Below are 24,222 nucleotides of genomic sequence, written 5' to 3' on the forward strand. Positions count from 1 at the left end.
ACACTGACTTCCTTTAAAAGTCCCTTCAGAATAAGTCTATGTTGAATTCTCACGCTCACTGCGCTCCTTCCCACTCATTTGAAAGCTAGTAAGCGCCGTCGACAGGGCAAAGGTCGCGACGTGAGGCACGCAGAGATGTACCGTGGGAAAATTACAGCTATTGCACCATCGTTTTTTTTTTTTTAGAATGGCACGGCCTACAGGATGCCATACAGATGTGATGAGGAAGGTTGGAGATGACCCAGAGGAAGAGGTGTGGTGGCGTGGTGTCTGACTTCATACCACAATCCCCTGATTAGCATCTTGTTAAATTATACAGCTTTTTCCACTCAGCATTCCTGACTGCTATAGTTAATGAGAGGAGCACAGCGTGCAAAAGGCTTTTATTGTGGCGGTCTGGGCAACAGCAAACAAATAGCAGCACACTGAAATGTCACCTTTGAAAGTGGCTGTTTGTCAAACTAACTATAATGAGGCGCCGCCACCAATAAACAAACAGACATACTGTACATGATGGCTGTGTCTCCATTAGTGCACTCACACTTAAAACATGTTTAGTGCATAAATATGTGAAATATGGTGAACTATTGTTTGTATACCTGTCTGCACAGTGATGAACAGGAGAGGAAAGAAGAAAAAAGAAAGATAGAGAATGATGAGAAGAACCAGATGAACAAAAAGGAGGAGGAAAAGAAGTGTCACACTAAGGCACTACAGTATTTATACAGCGTATAGTGTACTTACAGTGTACTTACTGTAGTGTACAAATGGAAGTACATTTGTCCCTTGTTTATTGCTGTTAACTGGTTTTTGACAGTTCACAGCAAAGTAGAAATTATTCATTAGAAATCAAATATTTTCATAGATAGAGCATTAAAAAAGTAAACCGACTCTCGACAGATCCTTGTAGTTCGCTGAGCTCCACACAAGGATCTGGGATCTAGGGCAGTGCAAACTCCTTCAAGATAGTCAAACATCAATCAATGTTTACTTATATAGCCCTAAATCACTAGTGTCTCAAAGGGCTGCACAAACCACAACACAAACCACTAAGACATCCTCGGTAGGCCCACATAAGGGCAAGGAAATCTCACACCCAGTGTGACGTCGGTGACAATGATGACTATGAGAACCTTGGAGAGGACAACATATGTGGGCAACCCCCCCCCCCCCCTCTAGGGGACCGGAAGCAATGGATGTCAAGCGGGTCTAACATGATACTGTGAAAGTTCAATCCATAGTGGATCCAACACAGCCGCGAGATAGCAAAAAATAATGAACCAATCAGGATCACCGGGCGGGATTTCATAGATGTGATGTAGTGCCGAAGTGACTGTTTTATTCAAACAACAATGGCGGCATGCAGTGAAGAGTCGTGTGCTGACATTGATTCTCCTACTGCAACTGTTTTGTCGAACATCAATCGTCTACTGACATTGCTGCGTTGTTTCAGTAAAAGTTCTCTAACTTTTCACTCTGTCACTATCCAATATGTCGGCTGTTCTGTTTTGGATTTCTCAGCGTCTTTCATCAGCAACACGGGTTGATTTGGATGTGAGTGGTTGAAGTAGCAAGTCATTCAAGATAACGGACAAGTGGTTTATCCAATCACATACAATGATTTTTTTTACAAGGCCCGCCTTCTGAAATACATCTCCTATTGAGAAGTCTCAGATCCTTGTGTGGAGCTCAGCGAACTACAAGGATCTGGCGAGAGTCAGGTTATTAAAAAATATATTTCCAACCAAAATGCTTTTTAACATTAAAAGAGCCCTGCAGGCATGAAATAACAATCTTTAGTCACCTTTACACTCCTTTCATCCAACACAGTAATGCTGCCCGAGCCTGCGCCAGTCAGTGGCCTCTATACTGAAAACCACACTCTGATTGGTTAGGTCTCCTCTAGTGGCCAGTGCTACTGTGGCATTGATGGGTTTTCTTTTTGTTTACTTTGCCATTTTTATGATCGAAAAAGCTTAATTTAAGACCAAAAATTGTAGAATATCCATCCATTTTCTATTGTTTATTCCCTTTTGGGCTCGCGGGGGGCGCTGGCGCCTAGAACATGCTTTAAAAACAACATTTTATTTTTTTTAAATCTGCGATGTTGTGAAGCCGCAACATTTGAAGTGCCATGTGGCGAAGGACGACCCTTTTCAATTTGAGACGCAGCTAGAGTCACATCACACATGTGCAACGATGATTGTGATAAAGCTACTTCCTGTTCACCAGCCGCAACCATTTGATGTCGTGTGCGTCCTTGCTTGTTTCGAATGAAACCAGACGCAAAAATCACATCTGGGGAACCTTGATCCATCCACTATACGTCTGTTTGTGTACGGCACGTATGCAGTGACTGTCGGTAAGACAGGAAAAAAGATGAAGAGGATTTTCATCTTCAAGCTACCTTCAAGGTAGACGGGAAGTGAAAAAAGGGCACCGAGGGGAAGGACACAGGAGAATGAGGAAAATGGGAAATTTGAGAGTAAAGACAGACCTTCACCACAGCCCACCCACACTGTGCAGCACACGCACACACACACACACACACACACACACACACACACACACACACACACACACACACACAGACAGACAGACACGCTGTGGTCATCGGTTCACCTGCAGTTCACGATGACCACAACAACACCCCGAGGAAGAGGAGACAAGGATGAGGAGAGCGGGAGAAGACTAGGCCGGATGTGGCAACAGCAGGCATGGAGAAGAAACAGGAGGCGAGAAGGCTCACTTGGAGCGCTGGGACACACAAATCACAACTAGTTAACAAGGTCAGGTCCCTACTCAGACCTAGTCTGGCTTTATTCCTGCGTGTCCCATTGACACGTTCCGATAAATGCGAGAGACAACAAGCAGTCGCATGGGACCCGAACCGAGCAGCGGGTCAGACGTTTTGGTGAGACGTTGGTCTCTGCGGTTACTAACTGGTTGGACCTGGCAGGACGAGAAGCTCGCTAAAATCTTTCCAGCGTTTGAGTGCTCAATGTGACTTTTGTTTACAAGCGCCGGCGGGACCACTACGTCAACTTTTCCACTCGGGTCCACTTTGGAGAGAGCAAGGCCGATGAAGAAAGTCAGACTTTTCCAGCGATAGACCTTTTGTCAGTTACAGGGACAAGAAAATTTGTGACACTCCAAAAGAATAAGCAGTTATTATTTTTCAATGAATGTTCCTCACTGCATAAACACATGACAGGAAGAAGATGAGGGATGACGCCAATAAAGCAACCGTGGAGCAAACGTTAAGGTAAAGAGGAGTGTGAGGCACAACCGAGACAAGGTTCTGACAGAATCCGTCCACAGGAAATGAAGAAGCGCTCTACGGTCACTCTGCGGACCGTGCCGGTCCAAACGGGCCCACCATCCTCATGGCAGCATAGTTCTGCAAGAGACAGGAGAGACGAGACAATTTTATTTCCTGTTCCGTGATCTTTTGTTGCAAAACCAGGCATGTGCACACCCTTCGAGAAAAAAGAAGAAAACTGACAAAAAAAAATGAATATTTCTATTGGAACGCAGTGCTCCCATGCAAGCCCTGTAAGAACATTTTGAAAATCAAGACTACATTTCCTGCACTTAGGTGCATTTCTACACTGTATTTTACATTTAGATTTATTCTCATCTACCAACCTCTGTTGGCTTTCTTTTTGACACTTACATTATGTAAGTGTCAAAAACAAATTCACACATGTAACATACATGTCTCATGTAATGCAACACAGAATCTTTACGTTTTTTAGAAGATACTTTACTAACATTATTATCATTGAAAATGTAATGTATATTTTAATAACATGCATGCAAAGAACTCAGAAAAACATTTCCAATTTAGCAACTTTATCCTATAGCCATGCCCCCTCAGGTGATATACTTCTGCTTTTGTGACCTCTGTTTACATCAATGACGTCAAAAATGTACCTTCTCGTTGGTTACTAGTAAATGCTCTAGAACTACAACTGGTTTGGAACCAACGGTGTTCAGATTGCATCCATCCATCCATTCATCCATTCATCCATCCATCCATTCATCCATCCATCCATCCATCCATCCATCCATCCATCCATTTTCCTCCGCTTATCTAAGGTCAGGTCGCGGGGGCAGCAGCCTAAGCAGAGAAGCCCAGACTTCCCTCTCCCCAGTTACTCCATCTAGCTCCTCCTGGGGGTTCCCGAGGCATTCCCAGGCAGGCCGGGAGACATAGTCTTCCCAACTCGTCCTGGGTCTTCCCCGTGGCCTCCTCCCAGTCGGACGTGCCCTAAACACCTCCCTTGGGTGGCGTTCGGGTGGCATCCTGACCAGATGCCCAAATCACCTCATCTGGTTCCTCTCGATGTGGAGGAGCAGCAGCTTTACTTTGAGCTCCACCCGGATGACAGAGCTTCACGCCCTATCTCTAAGGGAGTGCCCCGACACTCGGCAGAGGAAACTCATTTTGGCCGCTTGTACCCGTGATCTTGTCCTTTTGGTCATAACCCAAACCCAAAGATGGGAACGTAGATCGACTGGTAAATCGAGAGTTTTGCCTTCCGGCTCAACTCCTTCTTCAGCACAACGAATCGATACAGCTTCCCCATTACTGAAAACGCCGTACCGATCCACCTGTTTATCTCACGATCCACTCTCCCCCCCTCGTGAACAATACTCAAAGATACTTTAACTCCTCCACATGGGGCAAGATCTCTTCCCCAACCCAGAAATGGCACTCCACCCTTCAGTCTCAGCTGCGAACCAATCCAGTGAGAGGTGAAGATCCTGGCCAGATGAAGCCATCAGGACCACATCATCTGCAAAAAGCAGAGACCTAATCCTGCAGCCACCAAACCGAATCCCTTCAACGCCTTGACTGCGCCTAGAAATTCTGTCCATAAAAATTATAAACAGAATCGGTGACGAAGGGCAGCCTTGGCAGAGTCCAACTCTCACTGGAAGGATTGTAATCATCCAAATATTGGCAGCCAAGTAGAAAGCCGTCAACGCTGTGGCTCGGAGAGAGAACACAAGCGACAACAAGTAAGGTAGCAAGCTGATGCTAACTAGCGAGCTTTTTTCGGCGCCCCTGACCCCTGTCTTGCAATTCGAGGCAGCATTGAGGCAAGAGGAACAGTGAGTACCTGTGGTTGAGGAGAGCTTTTAACAAATTTTGTTGGACTGCTACAATGTTTTATATTTCATTAAAAAAACACAGAAGTGATAGTTTGACATCAAAATTAATGTTTAAAAACGCGTTTTCGCAGGCATTTCACGTGCCTGAAAACACAGACAACACTGACAAACTTGCCGGGAAGGAGTAGAGGAAGACCCCAAGGAAGAGGAAGATGAGGAAGAGGATAATAAACAGCACGATGAAGCACTTGAAGCGTCTCCACAAGATGAACCTGAGCGTCTTGTAGGGGGACGAAAACCACAGGAAAGAGGTCTCCGGACGCCTTAAAGGATCAGAAGGCACGCAGCAAGTTAGTGTGTGTGTGTGTGTGTGTGTGTGTGTGTGTGTGTGTGTGTGTGTGTGTGTGTGTGTGTGTGTGTGTGTGTGTGTGTGTGTGTGTGTGTGCGGGAGAGAGAGAGCGAGAGACTCACAGAGGTTCTTCCAAGTGAGGATTCATGTTGGGCTCGTCTCGACCCAAACCTGCTGGTCTCTCCTCATGTTCTTGTTCCGTCACAATCTCCAGAGACATCTCCACCTTGCCCTGCAGCGCCACCACATGTCAGCATACGTCACTGCATGTCACTCTAGCATATGCATGCCATCTATTGTTTGGCGGGCGTCCTGAAAGACCACTCACAGCTAGTATTCTGCGTCCGTCTTGCTCGCGGCTGCAAGGCCACCATCCTTTAACGGTCTTCTGCTCAAACAGAGACACCAGCTGCTGGCTTGGCTGCTCCAGCAGACCCAAGTCGCACTTCTCCGCCGACTTGGCTGGACGCATCATGTAATTGAGGTCCATCACCAGGTGACCTGAGGGGATACCGCCATGTCTTTATGCACATAGGAGATACCACAAACAATTCCAAGATGGCCACTGGGTGGAAATGTGTCTCTTTCTGTTTCTTAACTGGCAGACTTCTGTACTTACACTTGTGCTCAATACGAATTCTCCTTCCTCTCCCTTGGCTCTAGCATCTAGTGCCGTGGCGAAGTATTGCAATTACGTCCCTATGCATATACGAACGTTAATCCAGTCTCGCTACGTCATCAACCCTTGCTGTTTGCCAACAGTGACGTTAGGACGGATGCGAAAAATGTGTGTATACTTTCAAGATGTTGTCACACACAATGTTCGGATTGCTTGTGCTCTTTTTATTTTTTTTTCTCCTGTCTTTATTAAGAACAAGACCAATTAGAAGACAACATTTTTGGCGATATATGCTAGTGCTGGTGCCTCATCTTACGGTGTGTGTAATGTGTTTCATTGTGTGTTTGTGTTTGTGTTTGAAGCCAATATTTACTTGCATTAGCAAAAGTTTGAAGTCCGACTAAAACCACAGGTGTCATTATTCTAAAAATTATTAGTTACGTTTATTACTTACATTTGTACGCTTCTTTGGGTTTCTGGTCTGCCATCTTTCTTTCCGCACTAGATGTAGTGTAGGGAGGTCTGCAAGCTTACTTCGCTTTAAGGAAGGTACTTTGCCTGTCCCCCCTACCTGGCGGATAATTTCAACGCCTCTTGATTGACATGAACGCGCAAAACCAAGGAGGGAGGGCAAAAACAAAGGTGGAGGAGTAGTATTTGAATAAAGCCTTATAGTCTTTGGAGTGCATAGGCACGTTCACACTAACTATGGCAAAACGAATGACGCACACACACACGCACACACTGTGGTTAGTGTGGCGGGAAAAAGCTGGAGGATATTTTATGGGATAATCTAAATGTCTGCGTTAATGCTGCGTTGAGTGGTTGAAATGTATAATTTAAAGGAGAGAAGTTGAAGGAAAATATTGCCATTGACATTTCAGGTAAGTGCACAATGACATGAATTTTGACCTTAACAGTAACTGTTAACATTCATACACTCACAAATATAGGTCCAGTGTACACAGCGTACTTATTGAAGTGTACCGACGGAAGTATTCCATTTCAGATACAGCTCGTATAAAAAGGTCAAAAGTGTCTCTGACGATGTTGCGGATTATGAAGGTGAATGGATGGAAAATGAGAAGTGCGTCAGACCCTTTTTCCATATTTACGGACTTTTGCGGAATCCCGTGGTGAACATTAGGACAGTTTGATGGCAGCTGATGTTAAATATGGAGGAATTGCGGCGTGATGAACGACTGGAGAGAGACGACAAGTCCACTGGAAGTGTTTTTCCAGGGTTCGCGAGTGCTCGACTGTAGGAAAATGTCTGACCCTCACACCGTGCACGAGGATGAAGAAAGGCAGTGGTCGCGCTGATGAGCTGAAGACAAGCGGGAATGGAAGAAATGCTTTGAGGTGGCCACGCCGCCGCACAGCCTACGAGCAGTATAAACCTGAGCGACAGGACACGGTGACATATCAGAGTCTGGATTCCTCATCTTCCTCTTCCTCGAGTCACGCTCAAAGAACGAAGCTGGCGCAAAAAGAAGTGTTTGAGCTCAGTGAAAAAGAAGGTCCATTTAGCAAGAAGGTTATCAAACGCCACTGCCAGCTCCATTACCACCAAGAATGTGGTAATGAGGTAAAAGATTCGACCTCCTTTTGTCCACTTGTGCAAATGAGCCTTACAGTGACATGTGCATGCTGTCCTTCAACAAGTCTCACCCAAGTAGTCGTCGAAGGAGAACTTGTCATTGTCCCACACCTGGATGGTCAGTTTCGGAGCCAGTTTAGTTTCGGCTTTGTCCAAACTCCAGAAATGTTCCTGGAGACAAAGACAAACACGTCACGTCGCAACACGTCTCTCACGGCCACTTTCTTTTCTCACCTTCCTGTCAACCACACTTAGCTGCTCCGCGGGTAGGTAGAGGAAAGGAAAGACAAATCTGTAGTTAAAGATTGCTTCTCCGTCCAGCGAACGGTAGTGGACGTCTGTCTTCTGCTTGTTGTATTCGTGTCCATCCAGCCATCTAAAGACAATAACACGACGGTCAGTGGTGCTCGGTGTCACTGTCCTTTTTCTGCACCCACCCTTTCACGTATATGTCACTCATCTTCTCCCCAGTGACGCTGACATCATCCAAAATGACATCACTGGTGTTCCAGATAATGCAACGCAGTAAAAACCTGTTTGCATCAATTATAATCAATAACTTATTTTAATTTATCTTTTTGCATTGTGCTCATACGTCTTTGCTTTGCGCGGTGTGATGTTGAAGGGGGGTCCGGGTGGTCCCAAAGACTTGGGGAACAGGTCCACCCACATCAATAGACGTCCCTGAGAAGTGGTGGTAAACAACAGCCAATCACAAGCTAGAAGGAGATGCACACAGGAAATATCATACCTGCTCTATGTCAGGCTGCAGCGGGCTGTACAGCGCTCGGTTCTCCACGTGTTCCGGAACCAGAGCCATTTCTCTTAGGATGTGGAGCGACAAACGCTCCTCAACCGGGCCCAAGTGGTGTCTGGACATGTGACCATCCTCTAAACGCAACACAGCAGAAGATCAGCAAACACACAAAAAAACAGAAATGATTGTGCAAGTAGTTTTGTTTTTTTTACAACCAAATACAATTCAGTAAATTCACAGATGCACTGATGTAAATTTTAATGATGCAAGGTGTGATTAAGCAGTCAGTGTGTGTATGTGTGTATGTGCCATGTTGTCAGCGCCCCTGTGCTCTAACTCCACCTTACCACCTCACTAGATTGTCTCTTCATGACAATGCACAAAGCCACAGAGCAGCATTGCAGTCCGTTTAAGTGATGTATCTCACCGAGGTCGACAGCACTGTACTGCACCCCTCTGAAATGGACCGTGTCTTTGCGATAGACGGGCTTGCGCAGGTTCCGCCGCTCACACACTCTGGACAGCAGCTGCCTGGGAGTGAGCTGGTCTCGCCACTGGTTGACGCCCGAGCTGACGGGCCATATTTAGGAGTGAAAGGAGGGCCAGGAGGGGTGAAGAGGTGTACCCAAATATGATGCACAGTTAAAACTCACAGGGAGTAAGACATGGGCAGCCCGCAACCGGCTCCAAATTTGGACAGGAAGCGGTTCTCCAGGTCAATCACCGTCTCACCAATCTTTTCGTCCTTGGTGAGAACATCGTGATCGTACAGCATTACCCGCAGGTCCTTAGTTTGGGGAAGGGAACAGCTCAACTCGAACATCCTGCACAAGAAACACTGTATGAAAACCTTATCTTAGTTGTCCTCAAGTGTCCTGTTTTTTCAAGAGAAAACTTGTTTTTTAAGTCACATTTAGCTCTAAATTGTTGCAAGGACAACATGCTGGATTTTTAGTAGCAGAACCTTGTCCTTCCTGTTGATGAGGACATTTCTGTCTTAACAGCAGCCACACAATGCAAATGAATGTAATCTCTGCTAGTCTAGCTCCCCGTACAGGTGTCTCAGCAGATGTTGAATTCATTCTTATATGATGCTCTTCATTCAACATGATTTCACCTACTTTCCAAAGACAGGCTCCAGTGTGCAGGGGATGTAATTTTCATGGTCGTTGATGGTCTTCTTCCCCAGTGAGATCCTCACATAAGGGTCACACTAAATAAATACACACACACACACACACACACACAAGGACACACACACACGCGCGTACAAAGACAGGTTATGTGTGTCTTTTTCACACGAGTGTCACTGAGCACACCATTCCATTGGCATCTTTGGGCTGCAGTCCTTGAGCCTGGATGACATAGACGCGGACCAAACACTCCTCCACACCGTTAGGAGGAAGCTTCCTGAATTGTCTTGAGGGTAAAGGCGCCGAGGGGTCCTCCGGCAGGGGATAGATCTTAAACATACCCTGTCCAGGCGCAGCAATGACGTTTGTAAATTATAGTGCGTTGTTGTTATTAGAGAAGGAGACAAAAAGATTTACCTTAAACTCTCCCACCACTGATGGATCTTGTCCTTCCTCCTGCGTCTTTCCTCGCTGCAGCTTGAAGGTTTGACAGAAATCTGAAAGACCCTCAAAAGCCTCCACTTTCTCCAACTCTCTGTCGTACACCTGAGGACAACAAATGGCATGTTGTGTGAAGCAGGAGGGCGGATGTGATAGAAGGTACTGCAGTTTGAAAACATTGGAAACTTTGTCTCATTTTCTCATTTCCTTGCCACGCTGACCTGAGTGGGCTCATTACAACGATAAAAACCTTCTTCTTAGGGCAAAGGTCAGGTAGGACCTATATTATGTTGAGAAAGTGGGATGACTAGAGGGACGACTGGGGAAGCGGGGGCGACTGGAGGAATGAGCCCTTGACTAGAAAAGAGAGAGGGGTGGCGTAGGACTGTGGGTAGAGTGGCCGTGCCAGCAACTTGAGGGTTCCAGGTTCGATCCCCGCTTCTGTCATCTAACTCACTGCTCTTGTGTCCTTGGTCAAGACACTTCACCGTTGCTCCCAGTGCCGTTCACACTGGAGTATAAAAGTGAATGAATGTTCAGTGGTGGTCAGAGGGGCCGTAGGCACAAAGTGGCGGCCACGCTTCCGCCAATCTACCCCAGGGCAGCTTGGGTGCAAGTGTGAGTGTCTAGAAAAGCACTATATAAATCTAGTTCATTGTTATAATTATTATTATTAAGAATGAGCACAGATGACGACAAAGAAAAGACCTCCTTGAATCGTTCCCACTGCGGTGTTTGTCTGGGGAGAAATTGCCATGACGAGGCAGATGAGCTAATAGGAAGATAGGGGAAAGGACAGCTCCGGGCTTTCCTCTGACATTTACTTCCTGATTCTACACGAGAACATAGCTGGAAGAAAGACAAAACTCTTATAGCTAACACACACACCAGCTGACCTGCAGAGTGTCCAAGCCTCGTTCCAGGTACATCCCACACTTCCTTGTTTCTCCAGTGGATGCGTAGAATTTGCTCCACCAGTCTATGAATTCTTCTTCCTATGGTGGACACAATCAGAGGTCATCATCCTGATCAATCAGTCAACCAGCCAATCAATACAAGTGTGTCCTCTGAGAAATCAGCATAGTCCAAAGTAAAAGACTATGCAGATTTGAAGTCGCTTGTTAACATGTTTAGGAGACATTCCCTTCAAACCACATAAAGATTTTTAGTCCTTCAGAAAACAAGAAGTATCTTTGTTCTGGAATGTGCGCTGGCGTGAAAGTCAAGCTTGTAAAGTGCGAACGCCGCTGCCATGAGTCATGTGAGGCCGCGCTCACCGTCTTTTTCACAAACGTTCACTGACGGCTTTCTGTGGTTTGGACGACAGCCGTCAGCTTTTATGTTTTCCCAGTTTTGAGAGAGTGAGCGTCGTCAAGTTGACAAAATGTCAGCACACATTCGATTTGGACATTATTCTCAAAGTCAAATTGTAGACGTAGCGACTACAAAGCAGAGAAATAAAGAGGGGAGCAATCAACATGCCCTCCCACCCAACTACCCCTACTACCTAATGTAGCCATTTGACTTTGACCTGGCACCGCCTGGCAACCTTCATACCAGTGAGGAACGCCCAGGCCTTAAAAGTCATGTACTTGTTCCTTTGTGTGGGCACAAAAGAAACAAGAGTGCCCTCATCAGCCAAAATGTCCTCTCTCCTGCTTGGCACTAAAAATGGAAGCTGACTCAAAGTGCGGTCAGAAGACAGCAATATTGCCACTGAGGACCAAACAACAACACTAAAAGTTAGCAACATATGTAACAGCAGACGATCATGGAGGAGGACATGAGTGAAGATTTATTGAAGACATTTGTGAGAAGACATGGAAAGAGTGGGTGATCATCACACGCCTTTGCTTTTTCTGCTGAAATATTACTCCTCCTTTAAAACTTTTAGCTTCTGTGTCCCTCCTTAAGCCGCTCTTTGCTAACAGTCTGCGGTCCAAAGGATCTTTAGCAGCTCTGTTGACTTTGGCTGATACCAAATAGAAAGCAAAGCCTTTTATATGACTGGCCTCTATATCTGACCCTTAATAAAACAAATATCTTTGTTTACACAGAAAGAAATCAGCCCCAATTACAACTGCGACAGGCCAGGATGTGTGCTCGCACATTTGTGTGTGTGTGGTGTGTGTGTCTGGTCCGGGTCATGCTAAGTCTTCTAATTGACCTGGCTTGGATAAATAACATGGAAGAATGTTACAAGGCGCATGGTCTCCTGCTCAAACGCAGGATCAAATTTCACGCGTAACCACACGGCGCGGCGTGCGGCTCTCTACGAAGGCCTCATTTCTCCACTAGGACTTATTTTCCCGAGCCGCCACCGCAAGAGCACAATATAAGAAGTGTCGTGTTTCGTCTCTGGCCGGCGGCTCCTTCCATCCTCCATTCTCCTCTCAGCATAGCCGCTGTGATCCATCAGTGTCGCACTTAAAATAAACGCCATCAGTAAGAACTTTCCAGCTATGCACGCTGTGGGCTGAACCCTCGTTAGCTTTGTCATTAAATGGTGCCTCCTAGTGACAGTGTGACACATTTAGTTTACAGGCAAGATTGCTGGCGTGTTTGTTTGAATGTTTGTTACCCACATGGAAGCTGCAGCTAGAGGCGGAGAGGTTAATGATAGCGGAAGTGGCTCCATCTGCAAGCTACATGTGCACAGACACACAAAAAACACACACGGGTTAGCATCCAGTCTCAGTGAGAAAAAGAGGAGTTAGTGTGATAGGTAAGATGCCACAAAAGCATGAAGAAACCTCTCTGACTGATTTCCGAAAACCTTTCTTGGCGGAGGCATTTTAATGATGTCACCTGATGTGAGATGAGCGGCTCTTCATCGTCAACAGTGATGAAGGCATCGCCACTGACCACATGGGGGATCTGACCTATAAGAAGCAGAAACGTGCAAGTTCTCAGTCATTGCCTCCTTCCAGATCCCGCCCACTCGTAGGTTTTACCTTGGTTTTCATCTGCCTCTGCCCGGCCCCCATCCTCATCCTCTGGGCAGCATCGGTACCTCTCCAGGGAGCGGATGGTGCACTGGCCGACAATGGGCTTCCGGCCAAACTGACGGTTGTCAATGACTTTGATGACGATTGGGGGCATGTAGAGCTCCACCACGGGGAGTCTCTGTGACAAGAAAGAAAACACCACTGTTTTACAGGAAGCAGCGGAGCTACAAATGCTCTGGAATACAACAATAGCTAAAATACTTTTTTAAATATTATTGTATAGCTACAGATTCACATAACTTTCATTTTCCAAGCATGGTAAGGAAGAATGTGAACGTGAAGGACAATGCTAAAAAGAAATGGATGATATTCATTGAATTAAATAAATAAATAATAGTCTGCACCATTCTGAAGAAGGAGGTATCTAATGCCAGCCAAGAAGGTTGAACTAATATCCGAACGACAGACATTCATCCATGAGATTATGGAGAAACGGCTGATGGAGAAGCAACTGGAAGGAGGTACTGTAGAGCATGAATTGATGTATGTGGACCCCGACTTAAACAAGTTGAAAAACTTATTCGGGTGTTACCGTTTAGTGGTCAATTGTACGGAATTTGTACTGAACTGTGCAATCTACTAATAAAAGTTTCAATCAATCAATCAATCAATCAATCAAAAGCAGCATTTATTAAACATTGGGCCAAGGCTCATTGTTGGGCTGCAAGCGCCCTCCATAGGGCAGCCAAAAAATATCTGTTTCTCAGTTGTGATCCCTATGGGGCGTAGCAATAGTCAGTTGTAAAACACTTTTCCACCACTTTTGGCAGTAATGAGAATCTCAAACACACAGAGAAAGACTGGAGCCAAAGGCATGGAGAAGTTTCTTAAGTGCCAAAATTATGACTAAAAATGTTGTATTTCCATTTGCACTTTAATTTTATTGACAGTTTATTTAAGAAAAATATTCATTATTATTGATTATTAAATGTGTTATTTTAGCCCAGCATAATCATATGTCATTTTTCTGTCAGTTATTTATGACTCCCTTATTATGCAGTATATTTGGTTAATCGAATCTTTGTGATCAATACATGATTTCATATTATTTGACAAGACTGTAAACTCTAAGTAGGTAAGATATAATTATTAAATATGTCTAAAATCAAGTGTAAGGTTATTAATTCAGTGTAAATATTTGAGTGGACCCCTCTGCAGTAGAAAAGTTGGGCCCCAAGGTCAAAAAGGTTAAGAACCCCTGCTGAAGAGGTTTGCTCTCCAAGCTAAATGCTGTGCATTACTATTATATTATCTCATAAAACTACTGTAGTTTTTTGTAGTACATTGTATTGTTTTTACACAGTATTTATTGTCTCAAAGTTTGTTCATCATTTTACAAGCCAAAGGCTCCAGCACCCCCTGCGACCCCAAAGGAGAAGCGCTAGAAAATTGAAGGATGGATGTTACATGTTAAAATTGTGCTCTATTGGAGGGGTGGGCAAGCACCAATTAATTTCAATGGGAGACATTGAATTAATGTTCTGAGTTAAGAGCTCCATCACAAAGCCAATTAAGCTCGTTTGAGGTACTACAACTTTTATGGTCAGAATTTCTAGGCGGAGTCAGGGCGTTGGTGGATGCAGGATGAGGTCTCTGCTTTTTGCAGATGATGTGGTCCTGCTGGCTTCATCTGGCCAGGATCTTCAGCTCTCACTGGATCGGTTCGCAGCAGAGTGTGAAGCGACTGGGATGAAAATCAGCAGCTCCAAGTTCGAGTCCTTGGTTTTCGCCCCGTAAATGGGTGTAATGCCATCCCCAGGTGGGGAAGGAGATCCTTCCCCAAGTGGAAGGGTTCAAGTACCTTGGGGTATTGTTCATGAATGGATTGTGATATTGACAGGCGGATCAGTGCGCAGTCTGTACAGATGCGGACCCTGTATCGGTCCGTCGTAGTGGAAAAGGAGCTGAGTCGGATGGCAGAGCTCTCAATTTTAGTCGATCTACGGCCCTATCCTCACCAATGGTCATGAGCTTTGGGTTATGACCAAAAGTTTTTGGTCAGAATGCCCTACGAACGCATCCTTGGGGAGGTGTTTAGGGTGCGTCCGACCGGTAGGAGACCACAGGGAAGACCCAGGACACGGTGGAGAGACTGTGTCTTCCAGCTGTCCTGGGAACGCCTCTGGATCGCCCACGGAGAAGAGTTGGGTGATGCACCTGGGGAGAGGGACTTGGGCTTCTCTGCTTAGGCTGCTTCCCCGACTTCAAATAAGCGGAAGAAGATGGATGGATGGATGGATGGATGGATGAGGTGCTACTGTTTATGATTCATTTGAGAATGTAAAAATGTTTGCATGCAATTGAGTATGATGAGTGGTAATTGCATTCTGATATTTTCAACATTAAGCTCTGAGAGCTGCAGCTGGAAAAATGTGTGCACCCTTTTCATTTATTACATTTCCTAAGGCTCCATGGGACCAAGGAAAGAGATCCCTCTGACCTATGGACTGAGAGTGAAGGTGTGACCCTAAAGCATTGCTTTAGCCGCATTTGCAGCTGAAAATCTCACCACGTCGATGAAGAGTGTGTTGACATCAAAGTTTGCTTTCTTTTTCAAGTTTCTGATGACGCAGCTTTGGACCGTAGTGCCGCCACATTCCACCTGCAGGCTTGGCGAGGTGACGCTGGCCAACTGGAAGCTCTTCAGGTTGCGAACTCCCCACGCCAACACCTGGACAAACCAGAGCTTTTTTTTAGCACATGTAGTATCTTCACCTGCCACAGGATGCTTTGTAAGTAAATACTGGATGTTCAAGGTGCGTACATTTAAAGGTGAAATTATGGGTGTCCAAACTTTTTCCAACAGAAAAATTGTGTGTCACGGCGCGGATTCGAACCCGCGTTTCCTCGGCAGCTGGTACTGCCGGCACCTCCGCTGACATCGCGTTCAGACATGCCCCTGCTCACGCTGAGCTCAGCGCGCCCACTCAGCAACAAGCCTGCAGACAACCACTAATCACCGCGCCTGGGCCTGAGGAGAAGGAGCGGCATAAATACCACCGGACTCGAGGAACCTTTGCCAGAACGTGGCTCATCTTCCCAGTAAGCATCACGTCTGGCATTCCCTCCCCTATGCTTTGCTCGCCTTCTCTGTGCTCTCTCCGTGTCTCCCTTATTCATGTTCCTCGTGTCTCCCGCAGTGTCTTGCCTGTCATCCGTAATCGTGGTTTGCCTCTCGACCCTTGCTCGGACACAGACTACGCTGCTACGCTGCCTCGCTCCTACCCTCTACCCCTTGCCTGTTTACGGACTGCCTCTTCGCCTTGCCCCCTTTATTCGACGAAGGATACATCCAACACTCACAGACAACAACCCCTGGTAACATTTACACTATTAATTCCACACATAGCCTTCACCCATTCACTTAGAGTAGCATACACACGCCACGTAATCATCAAAGGTTTAAATAAACCTGGTGAGCTGCAGTTCTGCCTTGGTTGTCGCCTCCTTCCCTTCTCTGTACATAACATTGTGTGTAAATGATTTACATTTAATTGTTTTTGTTACGCAAGCTTAAATTCCATTGTCAGTCAAAATATACTTAGCATTTAAAAAAATTAAGAATAAACAGCCTGCATGTCTTGTTATAGGTGTCAAAGTTAATACTTGGAATATTGCAGGCATAGAGCAAGAGCTCACACAGAAAAATGTAAGGATTTTTAGGACATAATACAATACATTTTGTTCATTAAAGATGTTAAATCCAATCTAATGTAGGTCAACATATGCCATGCTGTCTTAAACAAATCTTCCACATAACTTTGTGTCATATGTGACAAAGTATATGATCAAACAATATATGTCATTAATAATTAATTTGTCATGTACCTTCATAACAGTTTGTACTTATGTTTATTATTTCCCTGTTCTTTGTGTTATTTCAGTACCCTCGCTTTTGTTTTCACTTCTTGTGCGCTTCCATATCCTGCCACTTCACCTCTGGCCTGAGCACTGCTTACCTCACTTGTCCCTGGTTGCCAATCAGGATGGATCTTATGCCTGCCCTGTTCCTCTGGACAAGACTGGATCATCATTGTTTGTTGCTAACTTGAAAGGTGATAATATTTTTGCACACTTCCTAGCTGCTCTAGTTATCATTTGCATGAATGAAAATATTATTGTACCTGCCCTCTGTCTCTTGTCTCTGCATTCTGCAGTCACCCCAACAAGAACGAGTTCCTGATATAGTTAATTACATTTTTGTAATATGCCGAGGGCTTATGATATACTTGAAATACTTTGGACATCCTAAGTGTGAGGGTCTTTGACACGACCACCCAAAGTCTGATAATCAATGCCACCCAAAAAACATATACACAGGTATTTGTCCATTTTGGTTTACAGGTGCCATTTTGCATGGATTAGGGCCTTTTTCTTTGTTTTCTTTGTGGTCCTAAACATCCCCTCCCTATAATCCGGTTCCTATATGCCATGGGGCCAATTAAAAATGTACCTTCAAAACACAAATGGCACCACTGATTTACATATTGTATACATAATGTATCCATCCATCCATCCATCCATTTCCATCCGCTTGTCCTGTTTAGGGCTGCGGGGGGAGATGGAGCCTATCTCAGCTGCATTCGGGCGGTAGGCAGGGTACACCCTGGACCAGTCGCCACCTCATCCAAGGGCCAACACAGATAGACAGACAACATTCACACTCACATTCACACACTAGGGCCAATTTAGTGTTGCCAATCAACCTATCCCCAGGTGCATGTTTTTGGCGGTGGGAGGATCATTACAACAAATCACAATAACAATTTTGCATTGGTTTCATGACAATCTGAAAACAAGTCATCCTAAAGTAAGATTTTAATTATGGGGCATGTGGACTCAGCCCAACCTCAATGGCGGTTCTTTGCAGGACAGGTTTGATCCCCTGAGGCAGCATGAAGACATTCGGCTCCCTCTGAGGGGGTAGGCACGGAAGATCTGATTCGTCTGGCTGCCAGAAGAACCAAAGTTGTTTTGAAACATTCACTTAATATGATCAGTAATCACACAAAATAACCGCTAATTCTGTTCCTGGTGTTCAAGTGTTACCCACCCATTGCTGCAGGTTTTCATTGAGAAATGCTGGGAACATCAACTGAAGGAAACACAGACAAGTAAAAGTCCAAATCCTAAGCACGTCTCCTGCGTCAAACAAGAGAAGCAGTAATGCTTTACCTCATTCAGAACATGGTTGGAGGTCAAAACGTCAGCCTGTGTGGGGAAAATGGCCACGAGATGATTTAAAAGTAGTAATGAAGAGAAATAATCAACACCAAAAGAAGAAGCGGAGCAGACATACTCACTTCTTGACCTGGAATGTGGTAAACTGCAGCCTGTCAATCAGTGACGAAAACATTAAAGCATCTCGTGGACATTACCATTGCAAATATCAACACCATCTTTGACCTTCTCTCTGCGTATGAGTTCAAACGCTGCCAAAAGTTCACCAGCGTCCTTGTTTCCTAGGTGAACGGGGAACCAGGCCAGGCCGGGCGAGCGGGTCAGTGAAGGCAAGCACACACAGCGACCCATGAACTCATCTGCCCCCTGTATGGGTGGACGTACCAAATCACATGGTATTCATGTATTCAAGAAACACATTACCAGGTGTCCAACTCACGTATGTGTCCTGGTCATAAAGTTCCACCACCACATGAGGGGGGCTAGCCATCGTGGCCTCGGGGTCGCCAAAAATCTCCACCTCGTAGAAGATGAGCGTCTGGTCCCAGGTGGGGTTAAGGGTGTTACGCACCGTCACCGTTTTCTGGGACTGATGGAGGAAAGACACGATGGCATAGGGGTCTGAAATCAAATGAACAAACATGGCTGAATAAACACACACACAGGCACATGTAGGGTCGCTAAGGACTCGGAGTCATTATAATCATGATAAACAGAAGCTAGGTGGCATTTACCCACCAGCCTTCAATTAACCTCAAAAGGTTACGCACGCGCACACACACTCTCACGTACGCACGCACGCACGCACACACACACACACACACACACACACACACACACACACACACACACACACACACACACACACACACACTGTACTAACAAATGCCCTACTCATGATGAACATTAGCGCATATAAACAGCAATACAAATAGCCCGAATTGGTTATGAAAGTATGTGTGTGTGTGCTGCAGGAGTTGTGTAACATAAACAAACTAGGAAAAGAGAGAAAATAAGAAGTAGTCAAGTGAGAAAAGAAGAAAGGAAAGCATTGAGCAACTGTGTCTCAAACTGAATACTTTCTTCAATATACAGAGGATGCCCGAATATTCCCAATTCAGCATTCACAACCTCACACATTTTTAAGATTGTTGGTTTAAAAAAAAAAAAAGGAACCAATCTTATTTTTGCCCAACCAGTCTTCATGTGTTTTGTGGACTTGAGGAGGCTTTCGGAAAGTCCTGTGAAGAGTGCTCGGAGAATATGGGGTATCGGACCGCCTGATTGTGACGGTCCGCTCCCTGTATGATCAGTGTCCAGAGCTTGGTCCGCATTGCCAGCAGTAAGTCAAACCCGTTTCCAGTGAGGGTTGGACTCCGCCAGGGCTGCCCTTTGTCACCAATATTGTTTACAAATTTTATGGACAGAATTTCTAGGCGCAGTCACGGCGTTGAGAGAATCAGTTTTGGTGTCTGCAGGATTAAGTCTCTGCTTTTTGCGGATGATTTGGTCCAGCTGGCTTCATCTGACCAAGATCTTTAGCTGTTACTGCAGGTTAATGTTAAGCAACTAGGATGAAAATCAGCACTTCCAAGTCTAGGGTTCCTGTCCGCAAAAGGGTAGAGTCCCATCTCCGGGTTATGGAGGAGTTCAACTACCTATGGGGTTTTTTTTAAAGCGAGGGAAGAGTGGATTGTGAGATCAACAGGCAGATCAGTGCAGCGTCTGCAGTACTGAGGACGCTGTATTGGTCCGTCGTGGTGAAGAAGGAGCTAAGCCGAAAGGCAAAGCTCTCAATTTATCGGTCGATCTACGTCCTTATCCTAACCTATGATCATGAGCTTTGGGTTATGACGGAAAAGACAGGATAACGGGTACAAGGGGCCAAAATGTGTTTCCTCCGTCGGGTGCCGGGGCTCTCCCTTAGAGATAGGGTGAGAAGATCTATCTTTCGGGAGGAGCTCAAAGTAAAGCTGCTACTCCTCCCCATCAAGAGAAGCCAGATGAGAGGTGGTTCGGGCATCTGGTCAGGATGTCCCCCGAACGCCTCTGACCGGTAGGAAAACACGGGGAAGACCCAGGACACGGTGGAGAAACCATGTCTGCCAGCTGGCTTGGGAACGCCTCTGAATCCCCCTGGATCAAGTAGCTGGGCTTCTCTGCTTAGGCTGCTGCCCCCGTGACCTGACTTCGGATAAGCGAAGAAAATGGATGGATGGATGGATGTTTTTTCCACGCAAAAACATCTCATTCACCCATCAGTAACATTTTATGAATATGTGATAATGAAGTCTTAAGTATTTGACTTGAGACGACGGTGCCCCGTGTGTGTTGCTACAAAAGCATTACGTTTGCCAGTCATCTCATCACAATCCTATCCCTAAACTTAAGGATGATGACAAAATTTGTTGTGCAGTATCACTGTATATAAAGACTTATGCCACAATGCGAACTGACGTTTAAAATTTTAAAACTTGATGTCACAGTGCTTCTGATTTACTCCATTTAATAACTCTATATTAAAACTTTTTCTATCCTGTAAAATAGCCATAAATTCATTTTCCTGCAGCTTCATTACCTTTTTTTAACGGTTCTTTACTGTGGCTGTGGCGCCCTCAGCAGGAACTACAAGGTAGTGTGTTGGGAAAATGTACACGTGCGTTTCACAGCGTGCCTGATGTGTGTGAGACGGTGATAGTGGATACTTGCTGTCTATGTGGATGTTTGCTTAGCTGCTACTTGCAAATGAAAGTCACTATTTAGAGTCCCACTTTTACCAATTACTGTGAAATATTTAATATACAGTGGGGCAAAAAGTATTTAGTCAGCCACGGATCGTGCAAGTTCTCCCACTTAAAATGATGACAGAGGTCTGTAATTTTCATCATAAGTACACTTCAACTGTGAGAGACAGAATGTGAAAAAAAAATCCAGGAATTCACATTGTAGGAATTTTAAAGAATTTATTTGTAAATTATTGTGGAAAATAAGTATTTGGTCAACCATTCAAAGCCCCTGGAAGGAGGTTTTGGCTCAAAATCTCACAATACATGGCCCCATTCATTCTTTCCTTACCACGGATCAATCGTCCTGTCCCCTTAGCAGAAAAACAGCCCACAAGCATGATGTTTCCACCCCCATGCTTCACAATAGTTATGGTGTTCTTGGGATGCAACTCAGTAATCTTCTTCCTCCAAACAAGACGAGTTGAGTTTATACCAAAATGGATACATGGATGATACAAAATGGATACATGGATGCTTGAGAGAATGTCATGTGGTCAGATGAAACCAAAATAGAACTTTTTGGTAAAAACTCAACCTGTCGTGTTTGTAGGAAGAAGAATACTGAGTTGCATCCCAAGAACACCAGACCTACTGTGAAGCATGGGGGTGGAAACATCATGATTTGGGGATGTTTTTCTGCTAAGGGGACAGGACGATTGATCTGTGTTAAGGAAAGAATGAATAGGGCCATGTATCCTGAGATTTTGAGCCAAAACCTCCTTCCATTAGTGAGAGCTTTGAATGGTTGACCAAATACTTATTTTCCACCATAATTTACAAATAAATTCTTTAAAATTCCTACAATGTTAATTCCTGGATTTTTTTTTTTTTTTGCACATTCTGTCTCTCACAGTTGAAGTGTACCAATATTGAAAATTACAGACCTCTGTCATCATTTTAAGTGGGAGAACTTGCACAATCGGTGGCTGACTAAATACTTTTTGCCCCACTGTAGGCCCTCAGCTTGGGCTATGTCGCCAAGATGGCGATGATTGTGGGTGTCAGTCACTACCAGTCATCATTTTTGAGTGCAACATTTGCATAGTGACAGTGTATTGAATTTGACCATACTTGGTGTGAGGGCAGTTGTGCACTCAAAATACTAAGGGCCTGATCTATTACAGGTTTGTGTATATTAAAACATTGCGATGAGGTGGCGACTTGTCCAGGGTGTACCCCGCCTTCCGCCCGATTATAGCTGAGATAGGCACCAGCGCCCCCCGCGACCCCAAAGGGAATAAGGGGTAGAAAATGGATGGATGGATGGTATATTAAAACATGTGCAAACTTGACGGAATACACAAAGCTGATCTATTGAGCTCGTGCACAGAGGATTGTGTCCCAATAAATGAACAAAATACAGAGCATATAATCCATTTAGCGTATCTGCCTTCATGTATATGCATAATATATGATGATTATCAGAACAGCCCCAATATTAGGAGGAAGTGATGCGAATATAATAGTTTTGGGCTCGCAATGTGACTTGTCAAGGCCAAAACTGTTCTCCGGCTGCTGTTTTGCAGCGATATTTAGCACATCTACACAGTATGTGCAAACCGGCACAATTACGCACAAACTGCTGTGAGGCGATTGCTCTCCAAAAACAGACGATGGAGACAGGATCCTCCATCCGTGTGAGTATCAATATATATGGGCTGTCAGAAAAAAAAAAAAAATTAGACATATTGTCTATTCAGCAATATAATTTCATAATTCAGCAATATAATTTCATAATTGTTTAGCTTGTGTATGACTTAAAGAGCTGATCAAAACACATTTAGTTGACTTATTTTGGTGTGTTCTTGTAATGCTTTAATAGTGTTCATTTTTTATATATGTTATATGAAAAAAACTTCTTATAATATGCATTTTCTTGCTTCTGGATCATTCCAGATGCACCATCACAAAACTGGACCCCCCAAAGTGCACCTTTGGTCTGTTAAGGAAAGATGATGCTGTCTAGATTGCACTTCTATATTGCTCAGAAAAGAACATAACAAAACAGCACAGGTGGTACTGTTGGAACATTTGATGTCAAAAATGTGGATTGTCTCTATCAGCACTGTCTTGCACTCCTCTTTTCCATCTCTGCAGCTGGGGCCACATGCCTCTCATGCAAACCTCATATGCCTCCACTGAAGGAGGGAGAAGTCTGCAGGTGCAGAGAGGTAGATACCGTAGTTATACATGCATGTGCATTCCTGTTCACTGATTCCACACTGGCATCAAAGTTGAGAAACCTGTACTGGTAATACTGTATATTTTGTATGCATGCCTATCGGTGTTAGAATAATTATGTGTATCACACAACTTTAATATGCTTAAAGTCTGTTGCTATAGTTATTAACTATTGTGCTCAAGCTGTACTTTTCCTATCTGTGCAAGGACAAAACTTCTTGTCTGAGGGGTGGCCTCAGCCGCAGATGTTATCTTTGTTCTAGCCCGCTAACAGCCAAGGACTTCAAAGACCTCAACACAGATAACACGACAGCACACAGACTAAGCAGAGACAAGGCGAAATCACAAGGCCCCCAGCACATTCCGTCACATATTGTGCGTACTGAACCTGCTTTGCATGATATATGTGACTGCTCCTTTTAGAGGCGGCCTGAGTGATGTTGACTGGGGATTTCCTGAATAAATAGAGGGATGCGGGAGCTGTACCTTAGAGGGAAGGCGAGACTGTGAATAAGTGTGCAGATCCATGCGTTCTCCTCATGAGCTAAATTGAACTTTGTCTCTGCATGATTCCTTGCAGAAATTAAACAATGGATGTCCACTAATTTTTTGCAACTTAACGCCAAAAAAACGGAAATGCTGATTATCGGTCCTGCTAGACACCGACCTCTATTTAATAATACAACTTTAACATTTGACAACCAAATAATAAAACAAGGTGACTCGGTAAAAAATCTGGGTATTATCTTCGACCCAGCTCTCTCCTTTGAGTCACACATTAAAAGCGTTACTAAAACGGCCTTCTTTCATCTCCGTAATATCGCTAAAATTCGCTCCATTTTGTCCACTAGCATTAAAAGATTACAGTTGGTACAAAATGCGGCTGCTAGACTTTTGACAAGAACAAGAAAGTTTGATCATACTACGCCTGTACTGGCTCACCTGCAGTGGCTCCCTGTGCACTTAAGATGTGACTTTAAGGTTTTACTACTTACGTATAAAATACTACACGGTCTAGCTCCATCCTATCTTGCCGATTGTATTGT

The 24,222-nt window shown here is 44.7% G+C and overlaps 1 protein-coding gene across 2 annotated transcripts in view; it reads right to left on the bottom strand.

Annotated features, from left to right (window-relative positions):
* Positions 1 to 366: 366 nt before the first annotated feature.
* Positions 367 to 24,222, bottom strand: part of dysf (dysferlin, limb girdle muscular dystrophy 2B (autosomal recessive)) — a 37,144-nt gene continuing 13,288 nt past the window's right edge. Inside the window, exons 33-57 of one of the 2 annotated variants that reach the window (XM_061913085.1) lie at positions 18,649 to 18,830; positions 18,435 to 18,575; positions 18,332 to 18,361; positions 18,204 to 18,239; positions 18,082 to 18,123; positions 17,878 to 17,979; positions 15,538 to 15,699; positions 12,975 to 13,146; positions 12,829 to 12,902; positions 12,606 to 12,665; positions 10,917 to 11,015; positions 9,997 to 10,125; positions 9,766 to 9,921; positions 9,568 to 9,659; positions 9,100 to 9,270; positions 8,874 to 9,016; positions 8,441 to 8,580; positions 8,285 to 8,373; positions 8,127 to 8,222; positions 7,924 to 8,065; positions 7,761 to 7,860; positions 5,799 to 5,971; positions 5,593 to 5,702; positions 5,297 to 5,444; positions 367 to 3,400 (exon numbers count right to left, since the gene is read on the bottom strand). In XM_061913085.1, the coding sequence (XP_061769069.1) occupies positions 3,344 to 3,400; positions 5,297 to 5,444; positions 5,593 to 5,702; positions 5,799 to 5,971; positions 7,761 to 7,860; positions 7,924 to 8,065; positions 8,127 to 8,222; positions 8,285 to 8,373; positions 8,441 to 8,580; positions 8,874 to 9,016; positions 9,100 to 9,270; positions 9,568 to 9,659; positions 9,766 to 9,921; positions 9,997 to 10,125; positions 10,917 to 11,015; positions 12,606 to 12,665; positions 12,829 to 12,902; positions 12,975 to 13,146; positions 15,538 to 15,699; positions 17,878 to 17,979; positions 18,082 to 18,123; positions 18,204 to 18,239; positions 18,332 to 18,361; positions 18,435 to 18,575; positions 18,649 to 18,830 (2,846 nt within the window). In that variant the 3' untranslated portion in view covers positions 367 to 3,343. The remainder of the gene's footprint in view (positions 3,401 to 5,296; positions 5,445 to 5,592; positions 5,703 to 5,798; positions 5,972 to 7,760; positions 7,861 to 7,923; positions 8,066 to 8,126; positions 8,223 to 8,284; positions 8,374 to 8,440; positions 8,581 to 8,873; positions 9,017 to 9,099; positions 9,271 to 9,567; positions 9,660 to 9,765; positions 9,922 to 9,996; positions 10,126 to 10,916; positions 11,016 to 12,605; positions 12,666 to 12,828; positions 12,903 to 12,974; positions 13,147 to 15,537; positions 15,700 to 17,877; positions 17,980 to 18,081; positions 18,124 to 18,203; positions 18,240 to 18,331; positions 18,362 to 18,434; positions 18,576 to 18,648; positions 18,831 to 24,222) is intronic. The other variant, XM_061913086.1, reaches the window with a different exon arrangement.

The sequence above is a fragment of the Nerophis ophidion genome, linkage group LG10, assembly GCF_033978795.1.
Source record: "Nerophis ophidion isolate RoL-2023_Sa linkage group LG10, RoL_Noph_v1.0, whole genome shotgun sequence".
NCBI classification, from domain to species: domain Eukaryota; kingdom Metazoa; phylum Chordata; class Actinopteri; order Syngnathiformes; family Syngnathidae; genus Nerophis; species Nerophis ophidion.